At 58.5% G+C, this 24,964-nt stretch overlaps 1 protein-coding gene across 1 annotated transcript in view; it reads left to right on the top strand.

Annotated features, from left to right (window-relative positions):
- The window catches only part of CDH22 (cadherin 22), a 71,678-nt gene extending 58,709 nt beyond the window's left edge, over positions 1-12,969 (top strand). Inside the window, exons 7-10 of the mRNA XM_056845557.1 lie at positions 7,694-7,815; positions 8,535-8,652; positions 11,712-11,963; positions 12,455-12,969. Coding sequence (XP_056701535.1) covers positions 7,694-7,815; positions 8,535-8,652; positions 11,712-11,963; positions 12,455-12,969 — 1,007 coding nt within the window. The remainder of the gene's footprint in view (positions 1-7,693; positions 7,816-8,534; positions 8,653-11,711; positions 11,964-12,454) is intronic.
- The last annotated feature ends 11,995 nt before the right edge of the window (positions 12,970-24,964 follow it).

Raw genomic sequence — 24,964 nt, 5'->3', positions numbered from 1 at the left:
TTGTCTGCCCTGAATCTATTCACTGGATGCCCACGAGTTCTAGTACTGTGGGAGAGGGAGAGGGAGCCTCTCTGGCCGCTTTCTTCGCTACAGGCATAGTCATATAAACCTGTGTCAGGCCCCTGCTGCCCCCCATTGAGAGGCCTTTCCTCTGAAGGGAACAGCCCCAGGCTCCTCAGCCTTACAGGGAAGCTCCCCCCACCTCTGGCCTCTGGATCATGGCTGGTTGCCTCTTGGGCACTTTTTCCAGCTCTGCAAATGGAGACAGCTGCCAGAGCTCCCCTCCTCCAGCCCCCCCCCCCCTCAGAATGGCTGAACGTGGCCGGAGATAGCCACGACCTTGGGTGCTGCACGGAGCTTTCCTCTGCCATTTGAACCTCAACCCAGCTCTCAACTACCCTGACCCGTGGAGGTTCTGTTTTAAACTATGGGCCATCACCGTATCTTAGGACAGCGAATTTCCGAAACTAGCCTTGAGTCATGTAATGGAAGACGGTTATCTCTGCCCTGGCTCATTCCCATTGGGTGGCCCTTTAGGGAGAAGGGGAGCTCCCAGTTGGTCCAGATGCTTCTCACCAGTCCTAATTCGTCAGCTACTAACCCTTGGAGGGAGGTAGTGGATCGTGCCTGGTACCTGAGTTCCCAGCACAGCATTCCATCTGCGGGACTCATCCTGCCAGGACCCAAGGAGGACACATGAAAGCATCCTCTTAAGGGGGGGTCTCCCCCCCTCCCGCTTGATCTGAGGCTCTAGCCCAGGGGTCCTCAAACTTTTTAAGCAGGGGGCCAGTCCACTGTCCCTCAAACACTGTTGGGGGCCGGACTATAGTTTGAAAAAAATATGAACAAATTCCTATTCACACTGCACATATTTTATTTGTAGTGCACAAAAAATAAGAGAAACAATGCAATATTTAAAATGAAGAACCATTTTAATCAACTTAAACATATAATATTTCAATGGGAAGTATAGGCCTGCTTTTGGCTAATGAGATGGTCAATATCCGGTTCCATATTTGTCACTGCTAGTCATAGCAAGTGATGCAAGTCCATTCTAACTAATAGCCATGAATACCCCTCTCCTCCATGAATATGTCCACTCCCCTCTTAAAGCCCTCCAAGCTGGCAGCCATCATCACATCCTGGGGCAGGGAGTTCCACAATTTAACTATGCGTTGTGTGAAAAAATACTTCCTTTTATCTGTTTTGAATCTTTGAATGTGGAATCTTTGAATGTGTTTTGAATCTTTGATGCGGAAGACCTCTGCCCAAGACCCTGGAGAGCCGCCGCCAGCCTGAGTAGGCAGTACTGAGGGGGACCAGGGGTGCCACCCTGAAATCTCTGTAGCCCTATAAAAGAGCAAAAGTCCAGCAGTACCTGAGAGACCAACAGAATTTCTGGCAGGGAATGAGCTTTCGTGAGTCACAGCTCCCTTCTTCAGATACCAATCTCTGAAATCTCCGCAGAGTCTTAGCGGAGGAGTTTCGGCTGGGCGTGCTGAGGGTCCCAGGGCCAACCCCTGGCAGCATCTTTGGCTAAAATGGCAGGGAGGAGGTGACGAGAAAGACCTCTGAGGCCTGAGACCCCAGAGAGCAGCTGCCAGTCTGAGTGGATGAGGCTGACTCTGACGGACCATCCCAGAGAAGGCGGCGTAACGCGGCCCTCCGGCTTGCTCTACCCCTGCCCCAGGAGGGCAACCCCCAGGCCCAGCATGGCGGCCAGAGCGGTTATCCAAGGGGTCAGTCCAAGAGACCAGCTGCCCCCCCCCATCCTGCTGAAGGGGTGCTTTCCCAGCAAGAAGGCAGGGAGTTCCTGAGGACCGCGAGAAGTCAGCTAACAACAAGCTGCTCATGGCGGCCCCTTTGCCCTGGCACCGATCCTGGAGTAGGAGGAGGGGGCGAGGTCGCTCTTTCTGGCGCAAGGGGCCTGGGGCAGGACTGGCACAGAAAGGAGTTCCTTCAGATGCCTCTCCCATGGCATGGCATGGCATGGGACAAGCAGGAAGTGGGCACACAGGCTGCCCTCTGAGGTTCGCATCTGAAGATGGGTGTGAACTCAGACCAAGGGGAGGGGGTGAATTCCACCTCAGGATTCTGGCCAAGTCGCTCTCCCCCTGCAACTTCAGCTCCCTTTTCAGAAACCATATAACCAACCCTGCAAGGCAGTTGTGAAGGCACGCCAGGAAGAATCGTCAAAACACCGTCCGCATGCATGCGCACGAACACAACTCTCCCTCCTTCCCTCTCCTCAAAGATACGAATGCTCCAGCCCACCCCACCCCCTCGCAAAACCGCTCCCCAGGCACGTTGAGTGCTGGAAACGGGAGTCTGAAAAGTGTTTCCCCCCCCAACAGGCCAAGAGGGGGAAAGCTCCGCAGGGCGAGGCCTTTCCTGACCTGAAAAGTGTTTCCCCCCTGGGGGGGCGTTCGGCGGGCTTCGCGGGGCTCAGCAAGGACGAAGGCCTTGGACAAGGTGCGCTCCTGGCGCTGGAGCCGGCCGGCCAGCAGTCGCTGCGGGCCTGGCGTCCGGGCCATCGGGCAGAGCAGGTCGCGCTTGCTGGGGAAGGCATGCAGGCAGGCGGCAGCAGCAGCGGCTCCCGAGCCCGAGCGTGGCAGCTCCCGGCGCAGGCGGAAGCTGAAGCTCTTGCGCAGCGTGCCCCAGCCTGCCCGGCCCTCTGCCGCCGCGCTCGCCCACGCCGAGCAGCAGCCGCCACCGGCGGCATGCCCCAACCTGGCACCGCAGCACCTGGCAAGCGCCCACCTGCATTCCGCCCACTGGGAGCGTCGGCCCAGCAGCCCCGGGGCTGCACGGAGCAGGGGGGCGGCTGGACCTGCATCTTCGTGTCTTGTCTCTCTTCCCTCTTCCCTCCCATGTGTAGGGAGCTGGGAGAAAGTGACCGGTGGTCATTACCTTGTGGCTGCATTTTTTTAAAGGGGCCGGGTTCAGGACCCTGGCGGGCCGGATCCGGCCCGCGGGCCGTAGTTTGAGGACCCCTGCTCTAGCCAGTCCCTTCCACTGGTTAAAGATGGTCCCTGAGCATAGACAGGGGAGGCTCAGCCCTTGCCCGGGAGGCCTAGACTTCAGCCAGCCTAGAATCATAGGTTTGGAAGGGGCCATACCGGCTATCTAGTCCAACCCCCTGCCCAATGCAGGATCAGCCTAGAGCAGGGGTGGGGAACCTTTTTACTGCCAAGGGCCATTTGCATATTTATCACATCGTTGGGGGCCATACCAGGCGTAGATCTCGGGGGGGGGAGGGGAGAGGCTAGGGTTGCCAGGTCCCTCTTTGCCATCGGCTGGAGGTTTTGGGGTGGAGCCTGAGGAGGGCGGGGTTTGGGGAGGGGAGGTGCTTCAATGCCATAGAGCCCAATGGCCAAAGTGGCACTTTTCTCCAGGGGAACTGATCTCTATTGGCTGGAGATCAGTTGTAATAGCAGGAGGTCTCCAGCCACCACCTGGAGGTTGGCAACCGTAGGAGAAGCTATACAGAGAACTCTTGGAGGTTGCCTCTGCTCCCACCATCCTCCCCCTCCTCCCAGGTGGGAGGGCAGCCAGCAGTGGGCCCGGGCAAGGAAGGGAAGGGAAAGAAAGAAAGAGGAGGGAAAGAAAAAGAGAAAGGGAGAAAGAAAAGGACAGAGAGAGAGAAAGAGACAGAAAATGAGGGAGAGAGAGGAGAGAGAGTGACAGAAAAAGAGGAAGAGAGAAAATGCTCCTACCCACCCACCCCACACACGGTGGTGCGTGCAGCCCCCCACCCTGTTATCCGGACCCCCGAGCCTAACTGAGGCAGCCCCCTCCTCCGGCAGGGCCAGATCTAGGCGGCTGCTGGGCAGAGCAGCTGTCACAGCGCAGAAAGTGGGGCAGCACAGGCCACGGCAGGAAGCTGTCTGGGCGCCCCGGCGCTGCTGGCAGGAAAGGTGCCAGCTGTGCTGGGGTCACCCTCTGGCCCCCTCGCTTCCTCCCTCCTTCCCTTCACGGGGGCTCCTTTCCTGGAAAGGGAAAGAGGAGTCTCCCGGCACCTTCGCTCTCCGCCTCGTGCCGCCTTCCTTCCAGTGCACTGGCTGGCTGCGAGAGGGAAGGCGTGCATGTGCGTACTGCCGTTTTGAGAGCCTCAAGTGTGCGCCAAGCCAGCCTTCTCCCCTTGCGCGCCCCACTGCATCTCCCTCTGGCTCCCTCTGCTTCAAAGTCTCAGCCAGGATCTAGGGCTGGGGGGGGGGCGAAAGAAAGCCCCTGTCCCACCCCTGGGAGCACCAGATGGGGCAGCCACGCGCCTGGGGCCTGAACACAGAGAGCCCCGTAGGCGGCCCAACGGATGCTCACAGCACCAGCCCAATCTCCGAGCCCTTCTGTCCTCTCTCCTGTCCTGGCCCTCCTCTCTCCTTCGGTCCTTTCCCAGCCCTCCTGGCGGAGAGCGGGGGCCGTGCCGAGCTGCCGAAGACCACTGAGCCCTGTACTAGCGGAGCAGCACCATTTGAACTGCCGCTGAAGCCCGCGTGCCATGGTGCCCTTGGCACCCGCGCCCACTGGGCAACAGTGGTGCTGCAGCTCTTGCTTGCGGCAGTGGCGGTGGAGGAGAGTGCCGTGCCTGAGCACAGCAAGTCGCAGTAACCTGGCTTCAGCCTTCTCGCCTCCGCCCACACACAGTGGCGCACGCGGTTCTGCGCAACCGGGCGTCAGCCTTCTCGCCTCCCCACACACACACACACGGCCGCGCACGCGGTTCTGCGCAACCGGGCTTCAGCCTTCCCACCACCCAGAGTCCACCAAAGGCCTTCCCAAGCCTCTGCCTAATCGGCTCCCCTGCGCCGCCGCAGGGAGCAGCTGGCTTCTTCTTCTGCCCCCGAGGGGGGGTGGGAAGGCTAAAGCCCGGTTGCGCAGAACCCTGTGCGCTGCTGTGTGTGCAGGAACCCCACAGCACACTTTAAAACCCCCTCTCAACAGCTGACAGGCGGCGAGAGGGGTTTTTAAAGTTGCAGCAGCGTTTCTGCAAGCTGCAGCTTCAAGAACAGTTTTGGGAGGGCTGTGCTGCACGTTTCTATGGAAGGGCCCTGGGGCTCTCGAGGGCCACAGAAAATGTCCTCGCGGGCCGGAGGTTCCCCATCCCCGGCCTAGAGCATCCCTGACAAGTCTTCATCCAGCCTCTGTATAAAGACTGCCAGTGAGGGGGAGCTCACCACCTCCCTAGGCAGCCCATTCCACTGCTGAACTCTTACTGTAAAAAATTTCTCCCTAATGTCCAACCCGTACCTTTCCACCTGCAATTTATATCCATTATTGCGAGTCCTATAATCCTCTGCTGCCAACTGGAACAGCTCCCTGTCCTCCTCAAAGTGACAGCCCTTCCAATACGTAAAGAGAGCAATCCTGTCCCCCCATAACCTCCAGACTGAACATTCCCAAGTCCCTCAGCCTTTCCTCGCAGGGCTTGGTCTCCAGGCCCCTGATCATCCTCGTCACTCTCCTCTGCGCACGCGCCATTCTGTCCACATCCTTTCTGAAATGGGGCCTCCAGAACTGCACACAGGACTCCAGGTGCGGCGTGACCAATGCAGTGTACAGCGGAACTATGACATCGGTTCTTGTAGGTTATCCGGGCTGTGTGACTGTGGTTTTGGTATTTTCTTTCCTGACGTTCCGCCAGCAGCTGTGGCAGGCATCTTCAGAGGAGTAACATCTTCAGAGGAGAGACACTGTCCTTCAGTGTTCATCCTCTAAAGATGCTGGCCACAGCTGCTGGTGAAACGTCAGGAAAGAAAATACCAAAACCACGGTCACACAGCCTGGATAACCTACAAGAACCAATGAACTCTGACCGTGAAAGCCTTCGACAATATTCGGAGCTATGACATCTTGCGATTTGGATGATTTGCCCCTGATGATACACTCCAAGACTACATTAGCCTTTTTTGCTGCTGCATCACACTGACTCCTCATATTCAGCTTTCTTGTTCCCATCTGCCCACTTTTCCAGTGTGTTCAGACCTCTTTGAAGTCTCTTTCTTATCTTCTGGTGTGTTCGCTGCTCCTCCCAATCTAGTGCTGGAAGCCCTGCTCCTGGTGCTTTCCCCTGGGCGCTGCCTGTGGCTTACTCTGCCCCACAGAACACCAGGAGCTGCCCCGGCCCTCGCTGCCGGCCCTGGCCCCAGCAGAAGAGGGCTGCGGGCGACTGGCCGAGAGCTGCCCAGCGTGAAGGGCCGGGCCCGGGCCCGCTACAAGAGGGACCATAGCCGCTGGCTGGGCCCGGCTGTGCGGAGCCAGGCGGGCGGGCAAGGGGCCCAAGGCTGGCTGCGCGCCCTCCTCCAGCCCCCCAGCCCGCCCCATGCCCCGCTGGGGAAGGCAAAGCCCGGGCACGGCTGGCGCTGCCTCCCCCAGCCTCCCCGCCCCCCCTGCTCATCAGCCCCGCAGCAGGCAGGCGGCTGGCCACTTCTGCCCTCCCGTTGTCCCGGGCAGTGCCTGGCGCCAGGCTGCCCAAGAGGCAGCTGCTGGGACGCCGCCGAGCCCGGCCCCGCTGGCAGACCTTTGCCTCGGGACCGGGCGGGCCCATTCCGCCCCAGAAGCGGCGTGGCTCTGGATCTTCATGCCAAGGACCGCTGAAGAGCCCCGCTGGGTAGGGCCGGAGGTTGTCGTCCCCCCCCCCCTCCAGCAGCTCCCTTCGCCCAGCGGAGGTCCAGGCGCGGGGCCCGGAGACCGAGGGCGCCTCCTCCGGCACTGGCATTGGGAGGCGCATCGACTGCGAAGTGGCCGGACTGCACCCAGGAGACGCCACCAAGGTGACCTCGTACCAGTTATTCCCACCCTCGCCTCCTTCGCAGGGTTGTTGTGAGGATAACATGGGGGATGGGAAAGCGAGAGAAGCAGCTTTGCCTCAATTGCAGCACCAAGACACTGGAAGGCGCCTCACTTTCATGGTTGCGCACCCAGTTTTTCATGCCAACGAGGAGGACCCAGAGTGGCTTACAGCAACCTTCTGCGCTCCCCTGTTCTGCCCTCACAGCAATCCTGTGAGGGAGGTGAGGCTGAGAGTGGCTCGCCCAAAGCCATGGCAAAGTGGGGCTGTGAACCTGGGGCTGCCGGATCCTCATGGGCATGGCGCCGCGTTCCCTGCCAGGGTGGTCCACCTCCCTCCTCCCAGCTTTGCCCTTGGGGGGGGGGGCACGCTGGCCAGTGCCAGTTGCTCTCAGTCGGTGCTGGTGGAGCGGAGGAGGAGGAGTTCTGCAGATGGATGGGATTGGGCCGATGCATTGAGTTCTTGATGGTTGTGCTGAGACGGGTGGTGGTGTTTCGTTCACACTCAGCTTAATTCCTTCTATAATGTTGCATCTGTGGTTTTAGTTGGGAAGGCACAGTGGCATGGACTTTTGTGGGTCAAAAAGTGGGTGCAAATGTCCCCTTGCTCTGCTGCCCACAGGGCTTTGGGAGGGTGGGGGCCCCTGGAGACAAAGCCTGGGTTTTGCTAGATGCTGCCTTGGCTCTTTTGCGTCTCAGGCTTGGCATGGGCCGGTTGCCCCCACGTTTCTGTCACCTTCTGAGGGCCCTGGACCTGTGGGATGAAGGGGGGCAGAAGGAGTCCTGGTCCGGGTGGAGGGGCAGGTGGCTCTGGACAGTGCTGGGCCAGGCTGGGAGGAAGGCCAGCCTCAGGGCAGCTGCTGCTGCAGACGTTTCAAGTCGCCTGTGGTACCTTTATGTGTTCCAGACAATCCCGGGAAAGTGTCCAGAATGTCCCTCCGGATCCGCATCCTGGATGTGAACGACAACCCGCCTGAACTTGCAACTCCTTACGAGGCTGCCGTGTGCGAGGATGTCAAGCCAGGAGAGGTGGGGGGGGGGCCTGGGGACAGAGGGAAGGAGAGGGGCAAGCAGGCGGGAGGGGTTCCGCTTGCTGCTGCGACCGCAGGCAGCGGCTGTCATAGCGGGGCATCCACACGGCTTTTCCCCTGCACTGGCCTTGCCTCAGAACCCTGTGGCCTCCAATCCCTGGGAGATAATTTTGCAGGAAATGATTGGGAATTGCTAGATGGTGATGTATCGCCCTGACCTGGATGGCCCAGGCTAGCCTGACCTTGTCGGATCTGGGAAGCTAAGCAGAGTCAGCCCTGGTGAGTGGTTGGATGGGAGACCACTAAGGAAGTCCAGGGTTGCTGAGGCCGAGGCAGGCGATGGCCAAGCGCCTCTGGTCGTCTCTTGCCTTGGAAACCCCATAATGGATCGCCATAAGTTGGCTGCAACTTGACAGCAGTTTCCACCACCACCAGCTCGCTGTAGCATTATATTATAACGGCCGGTTGCTGCAATCAGTTGGTTCCCATCTTTTAAAAAATGTAAGTCTCTAGCTGTTTTCATTGTAGAGTTATAAGGGGAGGAAAATGCAGGCTGCTCTTTTTTCTTTATAACTTTCGTCAAAAGGGCTAGGGGCTTTATTCTGAGGAGATTTGGGGGGGGTCTGGTCCTGTTGGCGCGGGGTCCCTGTGGGGAGGGCGCAGGGCTGTCTGCGCCTTCCGTTCTGGCTCTGAGTTCCACTCCGCTTCCTCCCACAGCTCATCCACACCATCAGCGTGGTGGATCGGGACGAGCCCCAGAGCGGGCACCGCTTTGACTTCACGCTGGCCCCGGAGACCTCTGGCAGCCGCCACTTCTCCCTGCTGGACATCACGGGTGAGTCCCCGGCCTGATGGCCCCTCCCCATAGGGGGGCATCTGAAGGGCACATTGTTTGCCCCCCACCCCCGGCTCTGCTGCTCCCCAGCTTCACAATCTCCCTCCTTCCAGCTCGGGATGGGGGGAGACGGTCTGCGCCCGGCAGAGGCCCTGCCTCCAGCCATCGGGGCCAGCGGCCTCTTTCTCCCTGAAGCCCCCCCCCCCCCCAGCCACCTTGCCCTCCCCTTCCGGTGACCTCCTCTGCCCTGCCGCAGCCTCTCTTCTCCCCCCCCCCCACTTTCTCAGACGCCGTAGACATTTCGGTGGTGACAAACGGCCGCCAACGGCCCATCTGTTTCTTTGTACAAATTTGTAGCCAGTTTTGAGATGTGATTTATAAATATTGCCGTTGGAGCCAAGATGAGCCGCTGATGGATGCCAGCCCAGATGGAGACACAGAGCGGGCGCTTAAATCTTGTCCTTTTACATCCTGCGTGACAGCAGAAGCGGCACCGGGCGTGGAGCTCGGCGCGGCCTGGCCTGGCGCCCGCCCCTCCGGGCTGGCACTCCCTGGGCTTCCTTGGGGGGAGGTGGAGGTGGGGGCACGTACCTATGCCCTGGAGGGAGCTCCAGGGTCTGGTTTCGCCATGGAGCAGCCCCCAGAGTCTCCCGTCCAAGGGCAGCTGGGCTGGAAAGGCCCCCCCCTTTGCTGCCTGCGGGAATGCAGAATGGGGCTGGACCATGGGTGCCTGGCTTGGGGTGACACCCCCCCCCCCAGAGAAGGGAGACCCAGGACGCCATGGTCACATCCTAGCCAAAGTACTGTCTCGAGGAAGTGAGCTCCATCCAAGCACGTGTGGAGGAGACCGGCTGGAGGCCTGCTCAAGAGCCCCCCTCTCTGTTCCTGACAGGGAAGCAGCAAGCCCCGGAGGAGGGTCCGGAGACCCTCGTGGTTCCAAAAGACCCTTTCTCAGCAACCACACCTTGGCTGCTGCTTCCACGCAGGAAGGTGAAAAGCCACACACTCCTTGCTGTAGGAGCAGGAGCAAGAGGGGCACTTGGGGCCAGCAACCCCCTGCCTCTATGCCACCCACAGCTCAGCAGCTCCCCCTTCCGCCCCACGCTTAAAGGGGAGGGAGATGTGGACCTTGAGGGTGGAGCTGAGTCACTCTCTCAGCCTAGCCTACCCCACAGGGTTGTTGTGGGGATAAAACGAGAGTGGGAGGGCTGCATGTGTTCCCCTGAGCCCTGTGGAGGAGAAGGGCAGGAGAGAAATGGAGCAGACAGGCAGGAGGGGCCAAATAGGCTGCTCCACATCAGGCTGCAGGCAGGGTGCTACCCCAAGTGCCGATGGTGAGGGGTGTGTGGCATCAGAGGCCCCTGTTCCCTTTCGTGATCGCCCAGCCAATTGCAGAGGCAGCCATATGCCCAGTCCCCCTTCCCCAAGCAGGGCTGCCCTTCTTTGCACATGGCGGGGGTGGGGGTGGGGCTTCCTTGGCAGATTGGGAGTGACCCAGGAAGGCTATCCAGGTGAGGCGGCAGCAGGTGGGGAGCTCCCCAAAGGGCTCATTAGCAGGTCCCAAACCAGGGGGAGGGGGGAGGAGGCATCCTGACCAGATGCCAGGACAGGGGAGAGCAGGGACCTCTGGTTGCCACCTGCTGCGCTGTGGCCGAGCCGACGGGGCCAGCTGGGCACAGTGAGCGGGCAGGCTGCAGGCAGCACCAGGGGTACTGGCAGTTTGCCCCGGGATTTCAGCTGGTTCCCCCCCACCCACCCCTGATCACGTTGTCATCAAGCAACCTGGTTGCTGAGCAAACTCCCCAGCGGCAGCCCCGGCTTCTCCACCGGCAGCCATTGGCCATGTGGGGGGAGGGGCTTGGGGGCAGCGTCTCAGCTCGAATTGCTGCCCGTTGAGACAGGAGATTGGTGGCTTATGTGGTGCCCCCACCCGAGGCAAGGCAGGCGGCAGAGGACCCTTCTTGGCCAGGGCATCACAGCTCTGGAACTCCCCCACCCCACCCCCAGGGGAGATGGGTCTGTCCCCATCCTCCTCCGCCAGCGGATGAAGAGGGTTTTTTTTTGTTTCGTTTAGCATCCCCTCAACAGCCCCCCTCCTCCCTGAACAATGTTTATGTGTTTTGTATGTATTTTAATTCTGTTTTATCTATTTGACCCTGCTTTTTAACTGTTTTATAATTGTCGAAGGCTTTCACTGTCAGAGTTCATCGATTCTTGTAGGTTATCCGGGCTGTGTGACCATGGTCTTGGTATTTTCTTTCCTGACGTTTCGCCAGCAGCTGTGGCAGGCATCTGTCAGAGGAGTAACATTGAAGGACAGGGTCTCTCAGTGTCAAGTGTGTAGGAAGTGTGTTGTCAGTGTCAAGTGTGTTCCTACACTGTCCTTCAGTGTTCCTCCTCTGAAGATGCCTGCCACAGCTGCTGGCGAAACGTCAGGAAAGAAAATACCAAGACCACGGTCACACAGCCCGGATAACCTACAAGAACCAATGTTTTATAATTGTTTTAATTGCATGTGTTTGGGAGGGGGGCTGGTTTTAATAGTTTTCAAATGGGAGAGCCAACGTGGCGTAGTGGTTAAGAGCGGTGGTTTGGAGCGGTGGACTCATCTGGGGAACAGGGTTTGATTCCTCACTCCTCCACATGAGGGGCTGGACGCTAATCTGGTGAACCGGGTTGGTTTCCCCACTCCTACACACGAAGCCAGTTGGGTGACCCTGGGCTAGTCACAGCTCTCTCAGCCCTACCTACCTCACAGGGTGTCTGTTGTGGGGAGGGGGAAGGAAAGGCGATTGTGAGCCAGTTTGAGTCTCCCTTAAGTGGTAGAGAAAGTTGGCAGATAAACACCAACTCTCCTTCTTTTAAATGTTAGCTGCCTCAGTGGCCCTTTGTCAGGTCAGAAAGGCGGGATACAAATGTTGTCAACGATAGATATGAATAGGCAGATGCCTGGGGGAGGGGGGGGCGGCCTGGCCGAGTGGAGGTGGTGGGGGATGCCCTCGCGGCTCCTGGCAGCCCTTCATCCCGGCTCCCTGCTTGCTTCCTCCTCCTCTCCCCAGACAACACCGCTGCGGTTCGGACCCAGCGCCTGGCCTTCAACCGGCAGGAGCAGGACCTCTTCCTGCTGCCCATCTTGGTGGTGGACAGCGGCCCCCCCACCCTGAGCAGCACCGGGACCCTCACCATCCGCGTCTGCGGCTGCGACAGCTCCGGGGCCATCCAGTCCTGCAATGCCACGGCCTACGGCACGGCCGCCTCCCTCAGCCCCGGCGCCCTCATCGCCCTGCTGGTCTGTGTGCTCATCCTGGTGGGTAAGGATCTCTCTCTCCGCCCTTTCCAGACGACCCAGCCTTGTCCTGATTGCAGAAGACACCCCCCTCCCTGCAGGCTGCTGGTAGCTCAGGCCCTCCTGCCTCAAGGAAAGCACCGCAGCAGAGTTCCTTGGGCAGCCCTTCCCACCCTTATCAGTAGAAAGGCCACAAGAGTTCAGTGGAGCCTCTCATTTCAGGGGCAGTGTAGCTTGACGTAGGGGGGATGAGGCTTTCTGCCTTTGTGTACGACTTGTGGACTTCCAGTGGGAAGAGGCTCCTAGGCTCAGATGGCTGATTAGCGCCTGACCCAATGATGGCGCCCTATAGCCTGGGTCTCTCCCGCCTTGCCTCCTCCGACCGGCCTGAGGCAGGGAAGGGCCCCTCCCTCGCCGAAACCCTCCTGCTGGCTCAGAGCTAAGCCGCAGGCCCTGGGTGCTGCCCCCGAGGGGCTGCCGCCTGCCCCCTTCACTGCCTCCCCTCTCTCCCCGCAGTGCTGGTGCTCCTGATCCTGACGCTGAAGCGCCACCAGAAAGGGCATTTGGCCTCCGAGGAGGACGAGGACATGCGGGACAACGTCATCAAGTACAACGACGAGGGGGGCGGCGAGCAGGACACGGAAGCCTACGACATGTCGGCCCTGCGGAGCCTCTACGACTTCGGCGAGACGAAAGGGGGCGGGGAGGGGGGCCCCGGGCTGCCCTCGGAACTGCGCTCCCTGCCGCAGTGGGGCCAGGCCCCCGACCTGGACTTCTCCCTTTTCAGAGACTACATCAGCAGGAAGGTGGGGCTGGCGGACGAGGACCCCTCCGTGCCCCCCTACGACTCCTTCCAGACCTATGCTTTCGAGGGGGCCGACTCCCCCCTCACCTCCTTCAGCTCCATCAACTCCCGCTCCACGGCCTCCGAGCAGGACTTCTCCTACCTCCACAGCTGGGGCCCCCGCTTCCGGCAGCTCGCCGCCCTGTACGCCGGGCGCCGCGGCGAGGAGGAGGCCACCGAGTCCTGATCCCCGGGCAGCCAAGAGCCCGGCAGGCCCTTGGGTGCAGCGCCGGGAGGAGGGCGGCTTCTGCGGGGCCACTGCGAGGGTGTGCCGATGGGCACCTTCACGGCCCAGGCGAGAGCCAGGGGTCTTGGCCAGGAGGGCAGGCAGAGGGTGTGGAGCTGGATGGACTCTGTGGGGGTAATCCCCTCCGTGCCTCTCTCCACCACTAAAACACACCAGGCTGCTTGAAGAGAGAGAGAGAGAGAGAGAGAGAGAGAGAGAGACTCTAGCGATGGCAAATCAAATAATCATTTAAACAGATCTGCTGGAGGAGGAGGGGGCCTGCCTCGCAGCGGGGAGGGGAGGCTTTTGTGGCTTCCGATGGTGTCACTTTTGACAAGCCCTGATTCATCAAGCGAGGTCTCGACCAAGAGCTTGGGCTCCTTCGGTGGGGGGGCTCCATCTCCCTCCGGACACCATAGAGGGCATTTCTCTTCTCCCCTCCCCGTTGCCCATTTGAAGGTGGGGGGGGGTCCTCAGGAGCAAGAGGTGGAGAGGCTCTTGCATCGCCCCCTCGCCAGCAAGGAGGGCGTTCCCTCCGGCACTTCGCATTGAACCTTCCACCCTGCTGGTCGCTCAGGGTCTTCTCGCTTGGAAGGACTGGCAGGCCCCACTCCTCCCTGCACGCCACGAGGCGCTCTCTGCCCACTGCTTGCTTGGGATTCCCCCCCACCTCCAGTGCCCCCTTTGGTGTAGTTCCGGCCTCCCTGTGTGCCCGGCTCCCCCTCCTGAGCACACGCTGGTGGGTCTGGCCCAGCAGGAAGCCTGCCCCACCGCAGCCTTGGAGGGCTTTTCTTGCAGGGACCCAGCCCCTGCCTGCCAGGATCTGGCCTTCCTGCAAAGCTCCCCCCACCTTGAGCAGCCGTTGCCATAGCCCCCCCTCCTGTCCTGGCCGGCCCCTCCCGGCCTCTGCTCGGCCCCAGGGCAGTTGCCCCTTCTCAGGATTTCTCCAGGTTTCTCTTGGCTGCTGAGGCCTGGGAGGAGCTGGTGGGCGGGGGGGGTGTGCGTTGGAGATCCGCTTCCTCTGGCCGTCACTGTGACTTCCCCTCCGGTTCCAGAGAAGCGACTGGGCTGCCCCGTCCCCAGGCGGGGGTCAAAGGCCGGAGCAGAGAAGACGGGTGAGCGCTCTTCCTCAGGAACCTTTCGGTCCATTCCTTAGCCCCCTGTGGGGGACGAGTCCTCCTGCCCGGTCCCGCTGGGGCAGCCGAGCTCACAAGCAACGGGCCAAACAGGGTATGTACCTGACCCCCCCCTTACACACACACACACACACACGGTTTCCGCACACTGCCCCACATGGAGCAGCCATCTTGATTACCCCTGCCCACCACACAACTGCCACGGGCACCTTCTCCTGCTCTGTGGCTCCCCCCCACCCTGGGGCAGAGGCCGTGCCCTGGAATGCCCTGCAGGGAGGAGCGGGCAGCCCCCGGGAGTGGTGGGTGGTGCCAGATTTGCTTTGTTTTCTAAGCCAGTCGACTTCCACATCCTTGTTATTTTCACAAGGTCCTGGACCCGGAAATAAATTATTTCCTTGTCATCTTCCAAGGGTCGTTTCTGCTTCTTTCCTCTGGGGCCTGTCGGAGGGTGGGCGAGAGGGCAGGAAGAGCCCCAGGCAGTGGCCGAGGAAGCCTGGTCTGCCCTGGCAGCTCTGCCACCCTGGCTGCCGCTCTGGCCTGCCTCTGCTGCTGTGTGGCAACCCAGACCGAGGGTGGCGCTGCCACTCTCCTGGAGGGTTTCCATTTGTCATCAGGCGCCAAGTCAAGGCAGGCTCAAGGTCCCCTTTTGGGTCAAGATTTGAACATGCTGGTGGGAGACTGGGTGTCTGCCTTGTGCCAGTCAGGGAAGCTGGAACATGGGGGCCAAGCAGCGAAGAGCTGGGGTGCCGACAGGCCTCGGGGGAAAAAAAGTCCCATTACCTAGGATGTTATTGATCTCCATGTCATGAAATCTTCAGCTGCCCCTTCCCACACATTACGTGTGGGCATTAAGTGCCATCCAGCCTCTTCTGACTTCTGGTGACCCCATGAATGAATGACCTCCGAAACCTCCTGTCCTTGACAGCATCGCTCAGCTCTTGTGAAATGAGGGCCGTGGCTTCCTTGATTGAGTCAACCCATCTCATGTTGGGTCTCCCTCTTTTCCTGCTGCCTTCATCTTTTCCTAGCATTATTGCCTTTTCCAGTTAATCTTGCCTTCTCTTGGGCTAGTTACACACTCTCAGCCCCACCTACCTCACACGGTGCCTGTTGTGGAGAGGGGAAGGGAAAGGGTAAGCCAGTTTTATTTTTCCTCAAGTGGTAGAGAAAGTCAGCATATAAAAACCAACTCTTCTTCGTAACGTGACCAAAGTACGACAGCCTCAGTTTGGTCATATTAGCTGGAGTTCAGGGTTGATTTCACGTATAACCCACTTAGTGATCTTTTTGCGGTCCACAGTAATGGGGAATACTGTTGTATGAATTATCTTGATGTTGGTCGCCAGCAACACATCCTTGCCCTGAAGGATCTTTTCTAGCTCCTTCATGGCCGCCCTTCCCAGTCTCAACTTCCTTCTGAGCTCTTGGCTGCGGACTCCCTTTTGGTTGATGATGGAGCTGAAGAGCAGGAACGTTTTCAGCCCGTTAAAGGGGCAGGGCCTTTTCCTCCAGGCCTGCTGGCACCCCTGAAAGTGGGGGGAGATCTCTTGGTGCCTTCTTCACAGCCTGTGTGCTAGCAATGGGTAGGCAGCCTGCAAGGGAAGGAGTCCATGCTGTGCCTGGATGGCCTGTGCAGAGAGGGCTTTGGTGGGGGGGGGGCATCTGGTGCAGAGGAGCCCCCAGGCTGGCCCTTGAGCTGGGGCTCCAAAGCCACACACTGGGGAGCCCCACACTGGGTCTCCATCCTCCCCAGTCTGAGGGCAGCTGCCATCCGCTGATGTCTCCTCCCAAAGCTGGAATGGCGCAGGCCAGTTGGGGGTCGTGAAGGGAAGGCACAGCTCCACGACCTTGCAGGACAAGCCAAGGGGTCTTTCTCTACCTGGGAGGGGGTCCTTTGAATCATGACAAGTCACACAGATGACCTATGAGTATGGGGGGGTGGGAGACAGGCGAAGTCAAACCCGACCAGCCAGCTCCGGGCAGGAGTGAATCTTCCCTTGCCGAGCGCTGGCCGGGGCGACTGGATGTGCGTGTCAGAGCAGGCAGAGATCAGAGCTATGTGGTTTTACCGGGGAATGTTTGAATTAGCATGTTGACCTCAGGAGATGTTGAATACTTCACAATTCACATATTTTTGTAATGCTTACAATTTATAATTTACGATTCATAATTTGTAATTTATGAGTTCGTACTTTGCAATTCCCATTGACTTGAATGGGTTTGCAGTCACCAGAGGATCCTGGCTAGTCCACGAATGGCACAGCTCACCCCAGCAGCCTCTCTGGGGTCTGCCAAAGCCCCATAAATCTGTGATGCCTCTGGAGCTGAGGGTTGCCCCTGAGCACTTGCGTCAGAGCAAAAACTGGCTCCCCCCATCATTCCCAGAGGGCCCTGCCGCTGAAGCCAGGGAAGGGCGGGAGGCTGTGTCATCTCCACAGCCTCATTTGCGGTGGGCTCCTAGTGCAAATCCCTGACCCAGACGGCCCAGACTAGCCAGATCTTGTCAGCCCTCAGAAGCTAAGCAGGGTCCACCCCCACCCCCCCACCCCGTTAGTACAGGAAGACCAGAGTCAGTCCGCAGAGCCAGGCAATGGCAAACGGGCAGTAGCTGGTGATGAGAATTACCTTCCTCTGCAAGAGACCCTGGCGGGCAGCTGTTGGCGACCGAATGCAGGGCGGACCCTGGGAGACCCGTGGGGTGGGGGGTCTGACTTAGGAGGAGGCTTTAAGTGTTCTCACTTGGACCACCGATCAATATCCAAAGGAGAGTAGCTTCCTGCAGGAGCAGAAGGATTCCAGCCATTGTTCTAGTCCTTCATTTATTTATAGCCCACCTTTCTTACTGAGACTCAAGGCAGATTCCAGAACATAAAGCAATGCAGAGTCACGCACCACAAGACGCTCGATGAACAGTGCAAGAGGACCAGGATGACAGAATTGGGAAACCAGCAGAGAGGGCCCTGAGGGGACATGCAGGAGGGGAGTCTAATGTCTCCCTCCCCCCCACACACTACGTCCTCTTTCCCTTCCCTGGCAGTCCCCACAGTCTCTCCTCTTTTCCGGCTTCCTCCTCTCCCCCCCACCAACTAGTCACCCTACCTTTCTTTATCTGCCCCCCATGCCGTCTTCAGCTTTCCCTCCTCCCTGGGAAAGCTGGGTGTGGTTCTCCTTGCCAGTCTGGGCCTAGGGCCTGCTGTGCAGTAGGGGACCCCCACCCAACCTTTTATCTGCTCCCCATCTTCAGCTATATTTATTGATTTGCTTCTCAATTTATCCTCCCCAAAACCCCGTGAGGAAGGTTAGGCTGAGAGGGTGTGGCTAGCCCAAACTCACCAGGTGAAATGCCACGTGGAGTTGCCCACCTGGAGTGGGGCCTGGAGAGCTCCTGGAGTTACAACTTATCTCCAGGTTACAACGATCAGTTCCCCTGAAGAAAATGACTTCTGTAGGAGAGGAGTCCTGTGTGGGGAGAGGAGTCCTGTGTGGCAATGTGTCTTGTACGGCAATGTGCCACGCCAAGGCCTTTCCTCTCCCCAAATGCTACCCTCCCTGGCTCCATCCCCAAATCTCCAGGAATTCCCCATCCTGGAGTCGGCAGTCCTACTTCCACGGAACAGCAGGGTTGGAACCTCGGTCTCCCAGAACTCAGTCTGAAATGCTAGCCACTGCACCACGCTGGCTTTTGTGGGGCGGCTGCTGTGGAACGGTGGCAAGCAGCCAGTCCTGGCTGAGTCCTGCAAATCATGTGGTAGCAAGTTGCCCTGTGGTACTGCCAGGACTGGCCCCAATTATTCCTCCAAACTGCCCTGCCCCCCCTCTCCCTGCCTTATCCTGACAGAAACCAAGGCTTGAAGGCTGGCAATACTGTTACTCCTAAGGGGATATTCATTTGATAAAGATATCAGTGCTGCTTCTGTTATTTGTGTGGGGGGGTATTATTATGGGACTCCTCAGAAGCCATCCACCTACCATCTGAAAGTGAGAGACTCAGAATCAAGCCTCAGCTGAAGTTTGGGGCAAAACAACAGCCTCAGCCAGGATCCAGCACCCCTTCCCTCCTCCTGGGTCTTGTCTCGCTGGGCGTTTCTTCCGGAGTGGCCTCACTGTGGCCTTCTTTGACTGATTGAGAGGACTGGAATATTGCCTTTCCTGTTGTCAAGGTGGTCAGCATGTGAATCAATCAATGCCAGTCCAGTCCCCAGCAACTGTCCTCTTCTCTGGCCCGCCTTTCTCTCACCATCAGGTGTGAGACAAGAGGCCACCATAGGCAGGACCATTTTGGTGGCAGCCCCAGCTGGGGCAGCCCCTTGCCTTCTCCCTGTATCTGGTGCCAGCACTGCCCATTTTGCAGCACCAGACGGAGACTTTCCCCAGATTTCAGTTGGCTTTTAAGGGCACGGCTTTTGTCACACACACACACACACACCCCAGTCAGTTTTTGTTTGGCTGCGTTGTCGACTTGAGTCCTGAGTTCAATGGTCGCTCTCACCCCTTGGCTCCTTTAAGATTCATTTTAAGGTTTGTTAACATACCCAGTAGACTTTTAGTTATGTATTTATATACTCCGTTTATCACCCACTTTCCTCTCTAGAACTCAAGGCCAATTTCAAAGAATGAAACGCAGCTCAATCAGACGGCATAAGACATCTGGCTAAGCGATGTGACAGGAGTAGGAACCCAGAAATTAGGCAACAAACAGAAAACTATCAAAGGCAAGACATCCCCACAAACAATGCGGAGAGCCGAAGGCAAAGGTAGAAGAGGGCGCCCTTAAGGCAGGATGATATATACAAGAATCAACTGCAAGAGACCACAATACTATTCCCTTATAAAAAATACCCTCCTGGACTGTTCCAGTCTGTTGCAGTTCTCCTCCCTTTCTAGTATGGGTTCTTTTTTTTTACTACTGTTTCCAAAAATGCAAAGCTTGAAACACCTTAGAAAGGGAGACGCGAGGTGCAAAGATAAACAAATAAACAAATATTAACAAATGAAAGGGAAGCAACTTAAAACTATTTGATAATAGCTCATACCAAGCACCAGCGAATCATTGAGTTGGGAGGTCGCCCCCTTCTCCACCTGGGCAGCCCAGTCCCAGGAGGAAAAAGGGGGCCGGGGCCGTGCCCTCGGCGGGGGGAGCGGAGCGCTCTCGGGAAAGGCCCGCCGGCCCCTCCCCGCCCCAGTTAATCTGCTCTAAGCGGCTGGCGCTATTCCGGGGCCGCAATCAATGGGGCCGCCCGCCTCCCACGCGTAATGCGCCCTAATTGCCGGAGCCGCTCGGGAGCGGATGGCAGCAGCGCCGCCGCCGCGGCGGGCGGGCGGGCGGGCGGACGGAGGGAGGGAGGGAAGGAGGGAGGGAAGGAGGGAGGGGAGCGGCCGGTAGGCAGGCAGGCAGGCAGGCCGGCGGGGAGGGGGCCGCGGAGCCCGGCATCAATGAGCTGGAAGGGCCGGGCCGGCGGGCGGGGAGCACCTGGGCGGGAGCTGTCCGGCGGCGGCCTCTCTCGGGCCTGCCTGCTCACCTGTCCCGTCCCGGTGAGACGTCCGTGGTCTTCAGCGGCACCGCCTGTTTCAGCGGGAAACCCTCCGCCCCGCAGCCCCGATCCTGCTGGCGGGAGGGTCTCGGGCGGCCTCCGCCACGCGGTGGTTTTGGGGTGGCGGGAGGTTCCGGAAGGCCGCCAGCCGGAACCTCTGCTCGGCCCTGGAAGCTGGCAGGGGGACCTTGGGCCAGTCACGCCCGCCCAGCCCGACCTACCTCACAGGGCTGTTGTGAGGGCGAAACAGAAGAGGTGAGAGTGTTGTAGGTAACTGCTTTGGGTCCTATTGCGGAGAACAGCGGGGTAATAAAGGAAGTCAATAAACAGGAGCGAGCCCTCCTCGCCCGAGGGAGCCACCCTGCCCAATTTTGGCCAGACGAGAGAAAGCCTGTGGCCGGGTGGCGGAAAGAGGCCTCCGGGCACAACTGCCTTGGGCTGACCCCTCGCGGGGCTTCCAAGGCAGGAGACGCTCACAGGTGGCTTGCCCTCGCCAGCCGAGCGCTAGCCAGGGCCCACCCTGCTGAGCTTCCAAGAGCCGGCCGCATGGAGACGGGGCTGGCCCGGACCATTCAGGGGAGGGGAGGGGAGGGGAGGGGCCCCACTCTCACGCGCATTACAAATGCTGTTTGCAGGACACGCGAGAAGCGGGCTGTGTGCGCCGCTCACGTGCCTGTATCCGCGTGCGGGTCCTGCTGCAGGAGTGTCCGCCCATTCACAGCGGGAGGGGGAAGGGTAGGAGGGATGAACGTTAAATAAAAGCGGGGGGGGGCGGGGGCAGGCCTGGGCATCTAAACCGTGACCCTCACTTGCTGATCTCCGGGGCTTGAAGTATTTCTCTCCTGCCCCCGCTGCAAGTGAGCCAGACTGCAGGAAAACGCTGAAGAGAAATCTAGAGTTGCAAGTTGGGAGGAGCAGCTGCCCGTCTCCAGGTTTGTTTCAAAACAGCCCCCCCACACACACACACACACCAGCACACACACACTGCTCTGTTTTCTGCAGGACTGAGAGGCTGCCTGTCTTTTTTCTTTATTGGTGCTAATCACAATTGGTTGGTACTAAGGAAATGGTGATGGGGGAGCTCTACCCCCCCATCTCCTCCCTGTGACTTATACTGTAAGGACCATGAAGGCTTGGGAGAGCATTCAGTCCTTCCTCTCTTCCCTGGCCTCAGGGTGGGAGGGGGCATTTCCCTTCATCCTCCCCTCCAGCCTGCCTGCCTGTGTATGCAAGCAAATGGCTTGCCTCTGTGGCTAGCAAGGGGGCCGCAGGGGAGAGATAGCAGAGGGATAGCAGAGGTACAGCTTATGCTCCCCCCACAGTTTGTGTAGAATCAAACCGAAGTGTCCCCCCCCCCCAGGGAACCAGCAACGTGACCAGTGCAGACCCCACTTGGAACAGCCTTCACACAAGGCTTCTTGCATGCCCAGATCTGTGTATGGCTCTGCTGATTGGACAGCGCCCTTGTCATTTAACAGCCGAGTCACTCTCCTCATTCTCCCAACCCCTCACCTTGAACTCTCAATGGGGCCAGAGTAGTGGGCAGCCCTGCATGTCTCAGGATTTTACCAGCCGGTGTTAGTTGCTCCATTTGCCTTTGTTCATGTTCTATTCACTTCCAGGTAGCACCTGCAGCTCCCTTGGAAACTATTCCCCACCCCCCGCCATAACCACCAGGGAATTGTGCAGGGGGCTATAAAACAAATTAGAAATTGCTAGAGCGCTAGAGAGCTACGACGTTATATTGATCTAGCGTCACAAGCTACTGGTATCTGGTTTTCATTTTCAAAAAGTATTTTTGCCCTTTTTATTACAAAATAAAAGGGGAGAATTGCAGGCTGCACATTTCTCCTTATAACTCAGCAGAAAAAAGGGCATGAGACTAACTTTTTAAAAAATGAAAAGCTGGAAACCACTCAATTTTGGCAACAAGTTGTTGTAACATTACTGTGCTTTGTGCATAGCGAGCTGTTAAATAGCAGTTTGTTTGTTTTTTAAAGAGTTCTGGAGAAATGGTGGCCATGGGAGGCTGATGCCAGGAAAGTGTGGGGGGAAACGCCATGTAGATGCTCTGTGGCAAATAAAAATGCCTCTGCATTTGCAGTGGCAATGACAGCTCCACAGAGAATTGCAGCCATGTGGAAGGAGCCTTTCCCTGGAGGCCTGTGGTGACCCCCAGTAGTGTGGGAGGGGCTGTGGCTTGGTGCTCAAGCATCTACTTGGCAGGCAGAAGGTCTCATGTTCAATCCCTGGTGTGAGGGTCTCTGTCTTTGTGTCTCTGCTTTCCATCACCTGCTGTGTTATCAGTGAACTCGTAAAAGCAGTTCACACCTTCTGGTCTCAGGCGCCAGGCCTGATGGCCCATGTATCTTCCCCCCCCCCGCTGTTCTTCCTGCCAGTACTCCCTCAGGCCGATGCGGCCTTGGAAGTGTGATAGCCGCCCAGACTTCCTGGGATCTGTCTGATGTTTTGTATTATGCCAAGCTTGTAACTTCCCATAACAATAAGTGTGAACCCCAGTGCCCCAGTGCCCTGGAGTCAATATATTCTGTAAACCCGTATAGCCCCTCACTTGCAACTTTCTACCTGTGCCTGTCTCATCTCCTGAAGGCTTCAATAAATCGATTGTTTCTGTATCAACGTCTGAGCAACTGATTTGGAGAAGCAAACTCAGAGAGGGGGATCTCTCACATTAAGTTGCAAGTCCTTGCCTCTCGGACTGCAGCTGTACCGCTTTGGACAGAATGTCAGCCGACGAGGACACCACCCCTAACCCCGATGCCCCCAAGGAACCGGACGAGCCGGAGAAGCCGGACCCTAAAGAGGAGGGAGCCAAGCCAAAGAAACCGAAGGGTTGCGCCCCCGACCAAGATCGGGACGGACGTCCCCGGGGGCTCACTTATTGGCTGGACTCTCCCAAGGGCTGGTCGCTCTCGCGGACTGCGGCGAAGGATCGCCGGTTGGCCTTCCCCAGCACGGGACTCGAAGGGGACCCGGCCCGCAAAGAGGCCCTCATGGAGGAAGAACGAAAGCAGTGGCAGGAAGACCGCCGGGCTATGCAGGAACAGATGGAGATCATGCAACGCGTAATGGGTGAGATGGCCACGACCCTAGATGCGCTGAAATTGCAACCTCCAGCCGGTGCTTCCCCAGACGGGGCGCCAGTAGTTCCGCCCGCAACCCCTGCCCCCCCGGCCCGTCGGGACCTGAAAGTCACGTATGACGGGTCGGGAGACCAGTTGACCTTTTTTATGGTCCAAGTAGACATTTTTATGCGGGAACAAGGCCGAACCTTCGTTTCTGAGGAGTCCCGGGTGCAGTACGTGGCTTCCTTACTGCAAGGGGAGGCGGCTGCCTGGATGGTGTTGCAGTATGAACTCCGCTCGCCGGTGCTGCGAACCCTGGACGAGTTCATGGTAGCACTCCGAAACCGTTTTGAGGACCCGACTCTAGGTGAGCGGGCTAAAGCCTCCCTGATGCAACTGCGCCAAGGGACTAAGTCGGTGGCGCAGTATGCAAGTGAGTTCCAGTCACTGGCTAGCCGAATTCTGGACTGGAGTGAGGCTACCTTGGTACAATGTTTCAGGGAGGGTCTCAACCCAGACCTCCAACATTGGGCCTTCATGCAAGGGAACCCCCCGGATGTGGAAGGTTGGGTTCGCCATGCTGCTGACATCGAGAATCGCAAACAACTCCTGAACTTGTCCAAGCAACGGATTGGGCGAGACCCCAGGCCCCGGGGTGACCGTGGCCGGGAACTCCGGCAAGGGGGTGGCGGGGTCCTCTCGGCCGCGGAACGCCGCAAGCGGTTCGAGGCCGGCGTCTGCCTGATCTGCGGGGGAAAGGGTCACTTTGCATCGCAATGCCCCTCTCGCTCAGGCCGTCCGACCCCTCCCCGCCAAACCCAGGCCGAGCCGACGAAACCGGCCGCCGACAGCCAGCCTCGCCGCAGAAGTGGACCACTGAGCCGGCGCTCCGGCGCACCCTCCGCTCTCCACGCACGTCCCCAGGATGGGGCATCCGACTCTACGGTCCCATCGGGGTCCCGGATTACAAATACCGTCTTTGATTCGGACGGCTCCCCGGAGGCCACTACCCCGTCCCCCTCTTCCAGCGAGGAGGAAGAGTGGGAACAGCCGGCAAAAAACGCCGTCGGTCTGCTGTAGAGGGGGCTCCGCAGCAGACCGTCCCTATCGTTGTGCAAGGAGCTCCACCGATGGTAAGCGCCCAAGAGGACAATGTATTTGTGCGTGTCCATCTGTCCCTACCCAAAGGGGGTCCCCCGTTAGAGGTCCCCGCGTTGGTCGACTCGGGGTGTGCCCGCACCATGATAAATGAGGAAACTGCCAAGAAGTTGGGTGTCCGGCGCAAGCGGCTTCCGGGACCCCTCCGTTTTTCCCAAATGGACGGGAGTGACTTTAAACGGGGCCCGGTGACCCACAGAACTGCAGCCGTGATTATGTCCGTGGGGGAACATTGGGAACGGTTGTATTTCACTATCGCCCCTATTGTAACCCCTGTGGTGTTAGGGATGAACTGGTTAAGGGGGCACAATCCCTCCATTGATTGGGTTAAACGGGTGCTTTCCTTCCCCGAAAACCCCTGTGGGTTGCATGACAAGGAACGGGTACTCAGGACTCCAGCCGCCGCACTGGTAGGGTCCCCCGCCCCAGTCTCTCCTCAATTACCCTCTGAGTACTCGCAATTTACTGATGTTTTTGATGTTAGAGAGTGCGACGAACTGCCTCCCCACAGAGAAACGGACTGTGCCATCGAGATTGTAGGGGAAGGCAAACTGTCTAAGGGAAAGGTTTACCCCATGAGCCCTAGTGAAAAGACAGTGTTGCGAGACTATCTGGATGTCAATCTGGCGAGGGGTTTCATACGCCCCTCCAAGGCTCCTTATTCAGCCCCAGCTTTCTTTGTAAAGAAAAAGACGGGAGATTTAAGACTGTGTATTGACTTTCGCAGACTGAACGCAGTCACCCAGTCTAATGCTTACCCCCTCCCTCTTATTCCTGACCTTCTAGCACAATTAAAGGAGGGCCGAATCTTCACCAAACTGGACTTGGTAGAAGCCTACCACCGCATTCGCATCAAAGAAGGAGACGAACCCAAAACGGCCTTTTCCAGTTGTTTTGGGATGTTTGAGTACCTAGTCATGCCGTTCGGACTTTCGGGGGCTCCGAGTGTCTTTATGCAATTAATTAATGAGGTTTTGCATGATTTGCTGTTTCGGGGGGTGGTGGTATTTCTCGATGACATCCTTATTTACTCTGAAACCATGGA

This window comes from Euleptes europaea, chromosome 2 (genome assembly GCF_029931775.1).
Source record: "Euleptes europaea isolate rEulEur1 chromosome 2, rEulEur1.hap1, whole genome shotgun sequence".
Lineage (NCBI taxonomy): Eukaryota > Metazoa > Chordata > Lepidosauria > Squamata > Sphaerodactylidae > Euleptes > Euleptes europaea.
Note: the sequence above shows the minus strand (reverse complement) of the source record. Positions and strands in the feature narration are given on the sequence as shown.